The 13436-nt window shown below is 35.5% G+C and overlaps 1 protein-coding gene across 7 annotated transcripts in view; it reads right to left on the bottom strand.

The window, feature by feature from the left end:
• col7a1l (collagen type VII alpha 1-like) overlaps window positions 1-13436 on the bottom strand; it is a 117878-nt gene that overhangs the window by 45095 nt on the left and 59347 nt on the right. For 5 of the 7 annotated variants that reach the window (XM_058985924.1, XM_058985931.1, XM_058985927.1 and 2 more), the window contains exons 64-75: window positions 12809-12901; window positions 11394-11411; window positions 11269-11304; window positions 10584-10622; window positions 10345-10380; window positions 10108-10245; window positions 9150-9266; window positions 8515-8745; window positions 8048-8155; window positions 7589-7633; window positions 6036-6080; window positions 5397-5441 (exon numbers count right to left, since the gene is read on the bottom strand). In XM_058985924.1, coding sequence (XP_058841907.1) covers window positions 5397-5441; window positions 6036-6080; window positions 7589-7633; window positions 8048-8155; window positions 8515-8745; window positions 9150-9266; window positions 10108-10245; window positions 10345-10380; window positions 10584-10622; window positions 11269-11304; window positions 11394-11411; window positions 12809-12901 — 951 coding nt within the window. The remainder of the gene's footprint in view (window positions 1-5396; window positions 5442-6035; window positions 6081-7588; window positions 7634-8047; window positions 8156-8514; window positions 8746-9149; window positions 9267-10107; window positions 10246-10344; window positions 10381-10583; window positions 10623-11268; window positions 11305-11393; window positions 11412-12808; window positions 12902-13436) is intronic. The other 2 variants (XM_058985926.1, XM_058985928.1) reach the window with 2 other exon arrangements.

Below are 13436 nucleotides of genomic sequence, written 5' to 3' on the forward strand. Positions count from 1 at the left end.
TTATATTTAAATGACTGGATCGCGGTACTTTTTCCACACGCTTTTTTCCACGTGCTAGGTTGCCTGCCGCTGGTTAGTGAATACAGCAGGTGTGCAAAGCATGCAGTAAAGGGACTTACTGCGTGCAAAACACATTACCACTGTTTAGTGAATGAGGCCCTTAATGTGGTAGATACCTCTATGCCTTCATTAGGCACAATGGTCCTTGAGGTTGCACACTCACACCATAGGGATTAGTTTGGTGGTATTGAGACGTCCCTCACCTGCTGTCTCAGCTCACACTCCCTCGCAACGGCTTTGATATACTGTCCCAAAAGTATGGTTGTTGGTCGTCTTCGAATTGAAAGGGAACGTTAGGTTATGGATGTAACCCCAGTTCCATGAAAGAGAAGACGACCAAGAAACCTTTGCGAGGTCACCTCACTTTCGGGGGTTCGATGCAAAAGAGAACAAGATCTCTGCGGAGTGACTACTTATTCCCTCGGTAGGCGGGACGTCACTCCCCGGAGGGGCCTATCGGCAGCTCTGACATAAAATGTTCAGTGTAAATACCTGACCTGTGGCAGGCATATCCCAAAAGTATGGTTGTTGGTCGTCTTCTCTTTCAGGGAACTGGGGTTACATCTGTAACCTAACGTTTTTACTAATAACTATATTAATGCTACTTACAAAGAGTTTTTTTTTTATAACTTTTTTTTTATAATTGGCTGCGTCTTTCATTTCTGAAAAATGTGCAAATGAAAATGAATCTAAACTTGTAAACACACTTAATTCTAAACTCATATTTATTTATTTATTTTATTTTATTGACGTTCTGAGCAAGGTTGATTGGTGAACTAAACTGCAAGCAACAAGGCAGATATAAAGTAGTGTATTAGTGAACACAGGAGACTCATAGCACCCTCACTCATCATGTGTACCATGTATTTAACACATTTATTTTAAGTGTTTAAATGAATTGTTTCTTCTATTACACAGAAGCATGTTGTAATAGTATTACCTTCAGAAGAAATGTGCAAACAATAAGTAGTGAGAATGAATGTTATAAAGTTCTGGGGGTTTGTCAGCATCTTTGAAATACAGTACATGTGTGAAATACCCTTTTATATTTTTGATGATTCAAGAGTTATCTGAATTCCACAGTTGTAAATTTGTCATTGAATCATTGAATTGACTTACTTTTTACTTTAAGTAATTATGTTTGTCCTTTTTATTTAATGCCTAATTAACTTTTAGGGTTAAGCATTGTAGAATAAACACTCAGACTCAGTTCTTGAGAAGTGGGACTGTATTTTGTTTACATGCAAGTGAAGGTTAAATACAAAACATAGTTGCATATTTCACCAGTGACAAGAGGTCATAAAAATGGTAATACATCACTTAAATGGACTGTTTATAAAGACTTTATAATTTATTTAAAAGTTTAACATCAGCTAAAAACTACAGTATTTTTTTTCATAAGTATTAATAAATAAGGGAAATCTTCATAAAAATAGAATCCATTACGAATTGCTGTCAAAGGCCCAGAGTAACACAAAACCACTATTAATGGATTTACATGAAATCAAGTATTGAAATATCATTTATAATTCAGGTTTATTATATTTTTTACAAAAAAAAAAAAAAAAAAGATTTTACAAAGGTGTTTACATATCAATTAATACAGATATACAATTTAGGACATTTTTAACATTGTTTAACTTCAAAACATCTTTCAGCTTCTAAAGCTGAGCTTCTGATAATCTTTAGGAACTGCCAGAGCTGTTAGCACTTTTCTACCTTCTTGTGTATAAGTCTTATTTGTGTACACATACTATTAATAGATACATATAACAATAACAATTCAGCTTTATTTATTTGAATGTTTGTTTGATGACTTTTAAAACCCCATTAAAGACAAGGGGTGTTTAGGTACAGTATGTCAAAGCATCTACATGTGTTCTGTATTTAAGTGGAGGCTGATGGCCTTTTAATAGCAAAGGAAAAACAGCTTTCTGCATTCTTTGATGCAATTAACCAGACAAAGTGTGTCAGTGTACCGTGTGAAGACAATGAATTCCTTTAGTTTAATACTGGATAAGTGCTTTAAGGCAGCCTCCATCTCTTCAACTTTAACAACTTCACAGCTTATTTTCGCAGTTCTTTGGAAGATTTTAGCTTGATTTTTTTCAGTGTGAGGTTTAAGAGTGCTCCTGTGTAAGTTAAAGAAGAAATTAGATTTAGTCACCTAGTTTAAGAAATTATTTTATCAGCATAACTAGCAGACCTCCATTTTTTTTTTTATCAGCAGAGCAAATGCTAATATTAAAGTACATTATAATCAAAGTAATGCACTTTACCCAAAATACTGTACAAGTAAGTTAGATCACAAAAGCCAGTAGCCAAATGATATAATTTGCCATTCGTCTAATCACTTCTAGCTGGGCTACAGTACTGTTGTAACATAACTGAACTTCAAAAGTCCATCTTCAGTTCTCGTGCATTATATTTTGATATTAAACTTAGGCATCATCAGTTGATTAACCCGGTCTTCTTTCATGGATTGATGTTGCTCTGTGAAAATGTGTCCATATGAAGAAACACTTCTTTCAGTATCCACAGAATTGGTAACAGCTGACAAATATATTTTAATATTTCTCCTGCATTTCTCCAAAAATCGGTCAAAGAAATTCCATTACCGTTTTCTTTTGCATATAGCTGACATCCCTCCATTTCTGATTTACAGTGAGCATCAAACCCTGGAATACAATCTAACGGGAGGGTTTTTTTATCCATGTTGTGGGTCTAAAATCTTTACTGCCTTCAGAAACTTGTGAGCTGGTTAAATAAAATGTGGTTTTATTCTGCATTGATCAGGGTTGCAGTAACTCGTCAATTTTTCAAAAATTTTGTGGAAAGTTTTAATGCACTTTGTTATTCTGCCACCTGTGCTGTGCAACTCTAATGCCAGTGCTCGGTATGTATTTATTAATTCTGCAACTTCATTATACGTTTGATGAATTCTAACATTACAGCTTTCAAAATAAGTTATCCCCATCAGTATGCAGCACACCAGGTGGATATTGCTGAGTGTGATCTCTCAAAGAAATGCTTTTTGAGTTTGTTGGTGCATCTATTTGTTCTAAAAGAGCAACGTAGCAATTTTTAGAATTGTCCCTCGGAATTTGGGGGTGTTTTCTAATTAGCCAGAATTGTATGGGTTGATTACGAATGATTCTTTTGATCAGTTTAGCTGGAGTAGCTACACGGACATCTGAAGGTTTAAGACTGAATTGCAGATTTTAAAAAAAAGTCGTGAAAAATGCAGGGCTCTACCCATTTGCACTGCTGAGGAATGTAAAAGATTAGTAAAAGCATGCATAGCAATGCTATTAATAGTGCTTAGTGTGTTACTCTGAGCCTTTATCAGGGCAGAAATGAACAAAGCAAATATGATGCTAAAGACTCATGTGGATGAAGTCCATATCAGTGAGTGGATACTCTATGTTAAATAAAAAGAGAACTAAATAGAAATTGCCTTTGCACATGATTCTTTGTTAATGGTGCCTGTACTATTTATGCTACAGCATGTCAATGCATGTACACACTAGGCTATCCTGTATTTAACAATGATCGTATGATAGGGTGTTGTGATATGCTGAAATATCACAACGGCTGTGGGCGTTATGAGGCACAATGGTGTAGACGATTTGCCTCTAACCCACAGCCATTGTGATATTCACCATATCACAACACCCTGGAGTACAGTAATTCAGTAATAAAACAGGATTAATCATCGTTACAAACATGCTAATAAGGCACTAACACTCTTGATAATGGCTTGCTTGCCAGTAGCTTCTCTTAGGTATGTAGCAACATACATCCTTTCATGGATATAAATCACCATGACCTACATTCACCAAATGTACTGTACATGAGAGTGTGACAGATAGACACGTTCCTTGATATATCCACAGTTTCCAATACTCTCGTAAAACCCTAATATGTCCTATCTAATTTATTATCACAATTGGATAAGAAGTTGCTTTGTACATATCAACGCCTTCACTATAGTATATGCCTGCCACTAGGGGTATATATCCCAGTGGGTATGATAGTGTTTTTATAACTATCAAACAGGTTTGAGTACAATAACTGCTGCTTTAAAAGGACTGCTAATGACACAGATTACATCTTCATAACATAACAGGTACAACCAAAAAGGCCACCAGATAATTGTAAAACTAATCAATGTACTTAGACCATGCATGAACTAAGAGCATATGCAGATTCTTTCACATACATTTACAAAGCAGGCATGCAAATGTAGATATATCTACAGTCCTTTGTCAGATGGCACAGGAAATGTAAAGCCCAGTTTAGCCCAATTTAACTGGGGAGTGTATATACATGGGCCCTAAAGGTCGAACAAAAAACAATAAATAATCAGCAAACAAAACAGCAGCTCATCAAGCAATCCATGCAACTGTTAGCAGCCTGTCTCAAACAATTCCATAAAAATGTCTTTGCTGGTCAAAATAACCATCAACCATGCTCAAAGCGCAATGCATCTAAACAAACACAAAACGTTAGTTATCGAAGGTAACAATAATTTCATACACAGCCTACCTAACTACAAAAACAACAAATCACAGGAATGTGCAGGTCGCTCCAAATGAAGTTGCTATTTCCATTTTACTATTGACAGTGTGTTATCTACCCTAATAAAAAGATGCACCGATTAACATAGATTGTATACGCTCTGTATTTAATTTATACTGGGGTTCATAATTTTCAAAAAGACAATGATCCAGAACATGAAATAACTCATTGGGCTTGAGTTGTTATTATATATAGTATAGATATAATAATAGCAGCACTACACTGCTTTTTAATAACACAACTATAGAAGTGCATTCATTTAAATTAAATCCAGACTAACGCATGCACAATTAAGTCGGCACAATAAGGTACTTACTGTAGTTTTTGAAGGTCTTAGCAAATCTATGTGTTTTAAACATGCTGGACTATCTTAATGAATCCCTCTTGATTTCTGTTTTGATTTCTTTCAAAACCCGAAGATATTGACAATGGAGGGTTTTGAGGATTTATTCCTCTATATCCACATCCCATTGTTAATCCTGCAGGATTATTATCATCACATCACTGGTATTTAGTAGAGAAATTATTTTCACTTTATCTTTCACTGACTAGATTTACATTTAGAGAAAAACACATGGGATTCTATAGATTCTAATGTTCCATTACGGTTTAAATTAAATATAGGTGTTCTATGTTTTTTGGAAAAAGGGAAGGTCTACTAGACAATACAACATTTCAAGAGGTGAACTTCTGCACATCCCTAACCCTGATTTAAATATACTCTAGTCCTTTGTAAAAAGTAACTATACTCAGACCTTATCTTCGTGTGATTCTAGAAGTTCCTCCATTTTGAAGTTCTCCTAGAGAAACAAAAAACAGTACAGTAATTTATTTTAAAATGACATGCATGCAAATGGGTGTTGTTTTCTTGTTAAAGCTGTAATCTGATGATCTTTGATCATTATTTTTTTTGTACAGTAGCTTGAGTGCACAGAGGTTGTACAAAGCTCACACTTCACCTCTCCTCATTAACCACTTTCATCATCTCAAAAGGAACGTTTACTGGCAGGCATTTGCTCATGTTCATTAATTGCCCTTTGTTGCTTATTATCAATGTATGAGTAATCAAGTCATCATTATCTCTCTATTTATGCACTATGTATACTTACACAGTAACAAAAAGCAGTAAGGCTGTTTTAATTATTCCATAACGTTCTCTTCTCTAGAGTAGCTACATATTCTACCAATTAACACTTTTGGAACTCTTAAGTACTGCTAAACTATGAGAACGCACCACCTCACTCTGTTTGAAACATAATAATGACATTCACCACATCCATAAGGATTTAATTGGAACACAGTATTGTGGTCATTTTTTAATGTGGTGAGTTTTCTTGGAGATGTTTGTACAGTAACTGTCCACACATACATAAGTCTTTCCTACAGTAACTTACCTCGGATTCTGGAAGCTCCTCGTTATATTCAGATAAACTTTCCTCCTTAAAACAAGAAAAGAAAAAAGCCATTCCTGGAGTAAAATGTGGACTATTCTTTGTGTATGTAATTCAATTTGTCTTCTAATTACAAGTTATCTACAATGTCTGTCATACATCACTCCACGGACCTGTCCTGTCCTGGTTCATTATCCTTTGACAATGTTTTTTTATTAATTAACATTATGTCATTTTATGTATTTTTCTGATCTTTTGGTTCAGAAGAATAAAGTGTCCCCTATTCACAAAGTGTTTAATTCATGGGCTATTTTATAGTCTGTTTTAATAGTTTGCATTGTTGAAAACATATATATTGCTTTATATTATATATGAAATAAAATTAACATTTTGTATGTTAAAGGGTACATAAGGACCTTTTTATTTTATTGTGTATTATATTACAACTGTTTACGTAAGGTGTGTGTATTGTTTTAATTTTTAAGTTTTTTTTACATTTTGACCACTTTTTTAAACTTTTATATTGCATTTCCTGCCTCAAGATGGCTTCACATGTACCCACATGGACCTCTCAGAACTACATTTCCCATCATCATCCTGCTCACATATGTAACTGAGATGGATTTACCAGTGAGCAGGAGGATGATTGGAAATGTAGAGGTCCATGCGGGTACATGTGAAGCCATTTTGAGGCAGGGAATGCAAAAAGTGGGCAAAATGTAAAAAAATAAAAATAATTAAAACAATACACACACCTTACGTAAACAGCTGTAGCAACACATGGGAACATGTAACACAATAAAATAAAAAGGTCCTTATCTACCCTTTAACATCCACAATAGCTCAATTATAAAAACACAATCGCCACAGCATTTACAGACTTAAGCATTTATGTTCAAAATGTAGTAAAGCACTTAGATAAGTGCCATTACACTAAATGATTGTGTTTATTAATATATTTTCAAGTATATTTTAAATAACGTAACTCAAGTTACCTAAAAGTTTTAAAATTGGGAATTTCATACATAAAGTGAAAATACTTTAATGTACAAACTTCAAAATACATGCTTTATTCAGTTGTTATTTATCAAAGATTTTACAGAATATTTAAACACAATCAAGCTCAGAGTTGACTGACAGTATGGATTAGATAGTGTTTAGTTGCTGTCACTGGGATGCTTTTAATTGCAAGAAATCCATGCACTGTTAATTAGGAGAAGGTTGATAATGGTGGCACCTCATAAAGGTTGTATCATTTAATACTGTCATGTTTTAAAAGGTGGCAAATAATTAACATGAACCAAAACCTGATTACCTATACAATGTATGAAAGTGCAATACATTTTTTTCATTATGGCATAAGTAGGTTTAGAAAACAGTTTATGGTTCTCTGCATTATACCATTAAAAATCACAGAGAACATCTTTAAAATCTATTTAATTCTTACTGAAAGTGCGCTCACTCTAACTTTGCCACTTTCTGAATTGCCTGTGCCACCATTTCTTAATGACAGTAATTGGGTAAAACTGCATTCCATTTGTAAGTTATGAGTTTACCAGAGGTGATTTTTCTCTTTTATTTCTCCGTGAGTTTCCTTTGCCCTGTTTAAGAATTATGAAACAAAAACACAATGTGGAAAAACAACATTGATTAAAAAATGAAACCCATCAAAGTCTTATTGTTATGTTTTTTTGTTTTAATTCACTTATGTTTTTTTATCACTTTTATGGTTTATAATACATTTAATACTGCAGTATTTCTTTATCTTTGCTCAGTCTTTAAATTGTAATGCATAGAAAACTTTTAGACCACCAAAAAGGCAGCAACAGTACATTACTTCTTTAAATACTCAGTGGGGTAATTATAATTTGTGTAGCAAGGTTATGAGAATCAATATCTAACAGGGCATGCGAGGAAGTAACATTCCAGAGAGTCTACAACTGATACACATACAAGTTTGTGCATCTCAAATAACTTAATTTGATCACTGCACTAGTATGATCAGAAAGTCTTACCTTCCCTCCTTCTTTTCCTTTCTTCTTCTCACCAGATCCCTTCTTTAAAGAATCTGATTTCTGGCTTGTAACTGTTTCTTTGGTTTCTTCAAGAAATATTTGAGATTTCTGCCGGCAAAGACAAGGGAACAAGAACAGCTCTTACTTTTAAAACGACACTGTATTTATACATTGATCATATTTCTATAACAGATTCACAGAGCAGTATATCAAATGGCATTGGCTTGTAGTACCAGCTCACCTAGGCAACACAATTAATGCCATCCTTTACGTTTCATACAGAACAGCAAGATCCAGTTTCTGGAATCTAAGTGTCAGGTATCGTTAACTTGTTTCATAGAGAAATCTGTATTTACAGACTGGGCAAAAGCTAGGATAGCAATTTCTCCAAAATGACACCCTGTCCAAAAAAAAAAAAAAAGTGTATGTCATCCAGCAAATCTGTCGGCAACAACATTTCACTTTACCTTTTCTGAATCAGATTCTGCCTCTGATAGTCCTGGTGATTGACTGGTCACACTATAGTTTCCTTCATTGTCGGTTTCAGTATCCAGCCTCTCAGCCTCACCTCCTACAGGGCTCCATGACGCATTCTCAGAAGTGAGATCCTCTTCTCTTACTTTGTCAGTAATGGAATCAATTCCTACTACATTGTTCACAATAGGTGTGATGTGCTTTCTGCCAAAACCATGGGCTTGCTATGAATAGAAAAGAGAGTTGCTAAAAGAAATTCTCAAAATCTATTTATATTCTGTTATACAGAAAGCAAATCTCTCTGGGTCTAAATGTATATATTGTATTAGTACCCACTCTTTAGTGTACTGGCTGTTAGTTTTAGGGTAATGAAGACATTGAGACAGCTATTAGTTGATAGGTTTTGTCAAGTCATGTATTTTAGTATGAATGATTGGTAGAGAACAGGACAGCCAGGCTTGGCCTTTGCAGACTATTAGTTCTAAACTTATATTATATATGTTTATACGGTCATCAGAGAAACAAAAACAAACCCTAAAACTCAACCTGCTAGGGACACGCTGGGGTTTTATCATTTTTACTTTTTCATTTGTTGATTGCTGTTCCCCATCTAATTCTTTATCCTTACTGTTGTTATTAGTGAGGTGGTAGTAGGAATGAATTCCTCTATGTCTGTATCCAAGTCTTCTTCAATCACTTCCATTTCTGTCAGGGGTTCACTTGAAACGTCATATTTCAAAGAATCCTGTCCATGTAACAAACACCCTATTTAGTTTATTGTTCAATACAATTCAGTTTCTACATTTGTAACACAATTCAATCAGACTCATAGACAAATCATTTTGAGCATGTGTTTGCCTACAGTATCAGACCATCAGATAATAAGCAAAACTATTAGACATTGAAATAAAAGTGAATTATCTATGATTTTATGTCTCATGTGAAACCAAGACGATACAAAGTTAATAATTGACAACAACATTATATTTTTGACATAGTTCTGTAGAACGTCATACAAATGTGCTCGGAAACATCTACTTTGATCAAGTGCTACACACATTTAAAAGATATGTTCAAGAATAAAAATCTTGCTATAATGTGAAAAAGGATTTTGTAGCCCCTATCCAGGATCAGATGAGTGAATGATCGCATCCGTGCACTGAGATTCTATGGACCATACAAAGTCTTTGCAGCTATATATCACAGCCAACAATAATTCATGTTTTAATCTTTCGCCCACAACTATCTTGAAAATGTATTTTCCCATTCACAGTGTGCGAGACTCTGCAGTGTGCTGCTCTGCTGGTCAAGTCACATTGCTAAGCAGAGGTCTGTCCTTACATCTTAAGTCAACATTTAATACTGGGTTCATTGTAGTTGATTTCTTTACAAATTATTGTAGTAAAAATACATATAGGCACATTTTAATATCAGTTTTTATTTTTTACTGGAAAAGCCCATTACAGCATTTTCTCTTTTTATTTATTTCTGCATTTTTATGCTTATGGCTGAACCCTAATGCGACCTCAAAAACCTACAGTGCATTTTCTAAGCCACATTCATGGGACAAAACTATAGTCACTTACAGTATATTCATTAACTTGCTTGTAGCCTTGCTCTTTCTTTTCACTTTTTATTCTTTTCTTGGAGCTGGTGAGCTGCTGGAGTACCTCCTCCATCCCCTCCTGCAGCAGCTTGTTAATTAGTCCCCTCAGGAGGGACAACTGGGGCAACAGAACACCTTTTAGTAAGCATGCTGTTCATACAGAACAAAACAAGTAATGACCCACACAGCAGGTCAGAGAGAAGGAAAATAAACCTACCTTAATGCCGTACAAGTCAAAAAGTTTTTCTAGTTCCTAAGTGAGAAATAGAAAACAAAAACATGAAAAAGATGACAATGTCAACATGGTTTTCTCAAAGACTTACCAGTTTTATTCAATGAATAGCACCCAATATCCCTTTGAACCGTTATTTGGTTAGAACACAGTACTGTATGGGTGCTTGTTGGAGATTCTGCTCTGTTCAGGCCTGCTACAGTTATGTAAAGTTGCAACTTTACCTTCATCTCGATTGCTTTTCCAGGAGGACCAGGATCACCCTAAGAGAAAAATAAATAAATATATAGTTATATATACAAAGATTATATATATATATATATATATATATATATATATATATATATATATATATATATATATATATATAAACTCTCCTGCTCACTTACAATGACCTTCATCACACAAGTCTGGAGTACCTCCTCAGCTTGCTGACCCGCTATATCCCTGCCTGCAAGCTGAGGTCCTCTGACTCTGGCCTGCTTTTTATCCCCAAGCAAAAGTGCACCACACTTGGAGAATGCTTGTTTAGCTTCATGGCTCTGACTCTTTGACAGTCTTTCCCAGCTTTGGTGCGTGATGCTCCCACCGTCACTCGCTTTAAATCAACTCTCAAGAACCACCTGTTCAGTCTTGCTTTCCATGCTCTTTAAGCCTGATATCTGCTATTAGCTGCTGTGTTGTTGCTACTGTTTCATGTATTATGCTACTATTATGTATTATGCATTTTTCACTATATTTAATGTATTATGCATTGCTTTTTTTGTTTGTTTTTATTGATTTTATTATAATTCTGCAAAAACAGCAAAGCTTTTCAAAAATAAACAAATCAAGGATGAAGCCATTAAATAATTATATTAAAACATTGTACAGTAAGTCATTTTTTGTAAGTTTGCTTGAATCACTTACTTTTCCTCCTTTGGCACCCCTGTCACCCTTTTCCCCCTGTACGAAGAAACAATAGGTCACATATTTTGCAGTCAGTATTAATATTATCCGTACCTATTTGTGTAGTCACAAGTCACAGAGCTTACCTTCATTCCAGGGGGGCCCTGTAAAATAGAAGTGAAAGAGTGGAAGGATACTTATGAAACTGATTCTGGTGGTCAGTATTTGAAATCTTCAGGAATTATCTTTGCGTTATAACACACATTTTGATTAAACATCTGTGACATTGTTTATTTTTATCATTAATGAATCAAGTAGTTAAAACACAGTGTAGTTCCAGAGACAGTATCCACCCCTTACACCGTACAGGGTTATTTCGGGCAGCCATTTATATCGGACAAATAGCATTTGCCGTTTGCCATTCCCATTGATTTCAATAACAAAGGCATCATCTATACCGTGTTAAACACGCTGTATATTTCGGACAAACTCAGCTGTTTGGATCTCGTTATGTGCTATTCACATAGATTTAAATAACAAACACACTACTTATACTGTAGTAATCGCTCTTACTAATCCACAAGCTGTTTTCACCTCCTGACCTTGCCATTCACATAGATTTCAATACAAAAGGCAGCACTTTACTGTAGTAAAAACTTGACAGATCGATTACCCCTGTACTGTACCATGGTTATTTAATACCTGTACGCAGTGTCGGGTTTAGAGTTACAGCAAGCATGGTTGGAAAGAGAAAAGCGATGCGCATCAGCACAAAAATTCAGCGTAAATAAAATGTCTCTGTTAGATGCTGTGCGCTTCCTAAAGCATGCTTGGAACTCTGTCAGTCAGCAAACAATGCAACGTTGGTTCAAAAAAGCTGGGTTTTCTGTATTTAATGAGAAGTGCTGACGAAAATACAACTGAAACTGAAACTCTGACAACACCACAGATAGTGCCAGAGAAATAATTCTCAGCTGTGTCACCTTGGCAACCAGGATGCTCTGCCTGAAACAGACCCCGATGATGTGAGCGTGTGTGCTGCGCTTGTAACACTGCGGTGTGCTATGGAGCAGCATCTGGATATAGAGCCGAATTGGGATTTTTTGGAAAACGCTGAAAGTTTGCCGTCCATACTTGCAAAAAAAGATCGTCCAGATGCGTATCACAGAGTTCTTCTCTGGAAACGATTTGCAGTAATGTAGCCTACCTGTGCTGTACATTTCTGCACTTGCATTACTTTTTTGCACTTACTTTTTATACATTCATAGGTTTTAATACATCTTTTTTATTAGTGTAATGAGTGTCTTAACCGCATACACGCTTGTTTGTTTTGATTATAGTATTGACGCTTACTGCGGGTGAATCACGTTTACAAAAATGGGCCCGTTCTAAGCGGTGGCGACTTATATTAATTAATGGCTGTCCAGAATTTTTAACAGAGCTCTGAAACACACGAAAATGTCTTATTGTATTCTACTGGTCTAAGTTTAGGACATGGTCAGTTATGTCAGTGATTTAAGTGTTCAATAGGGCCCACATATACATACAGAAATCTGCTTACCTCCTCAGGCGTAAGTGCTGTGGGGAAGTTCACGAGAACAGGGGATCCTGGTACACCTGGTGGGCCCTGCTCGCCTTTGGCTCCATTTTTCCCCTTTGAGTGAAAAAAAGGAAATATGAGAAAAAAGATCAAACATGCTTTTATTTACAGTCAAACCTAGTCACCAAAAAGCATTGATCATTGGTGGTTGATAAAGATGGGGTTTCCCTAACTGGTGGTTTCAGGATGGCTACAGCACATACAAAAATGTGCTCTCTGAAATGACCCTGACAAAGCAATGTTCCCCAGCTCACCCCGAACAAGAAGTGGCACTGAACATAATGAAAGTAGTAGTGCATCTACCTGTACAACCGAACCACCTAAAGGTATCAAAATACAAATTTCTAAATTATGACGCCGAGTATATTCAGTTTAGATTTGTAAAGAAACAAAGACAGATGACCTTGATACCCGAAGTACACAACCTGCTTGGAATAATGGAGGGCCTAGAGCCTGGGAAGTTTGGGAACTCTTTATTTATAAGAACATAAGAACATAAGAAAGTTTACAAACGAGAGGAGGCCATTCAGCCCATCTTGCTCGTTTGGTTGTTAGTAGCTTAGCCTCTGCCATTCATTTAAACTGAAAG

Source organism: Acipenser ruthenus, chromosome 14 (genome assembly GCF_902713425.1).
Source record: "Acipenser ruthenus chromosome 14, fAciRut3.2 maternal haplotype, whole genome shotgun sequence".
In the NCBI taxonomy this organism is placed as follows: Eukaryota; Metazoa; Chordata; class Actinopteri; order Acipenseriformes; family Acipenseridae; genus Acipenser; species Acipenser ruthenus.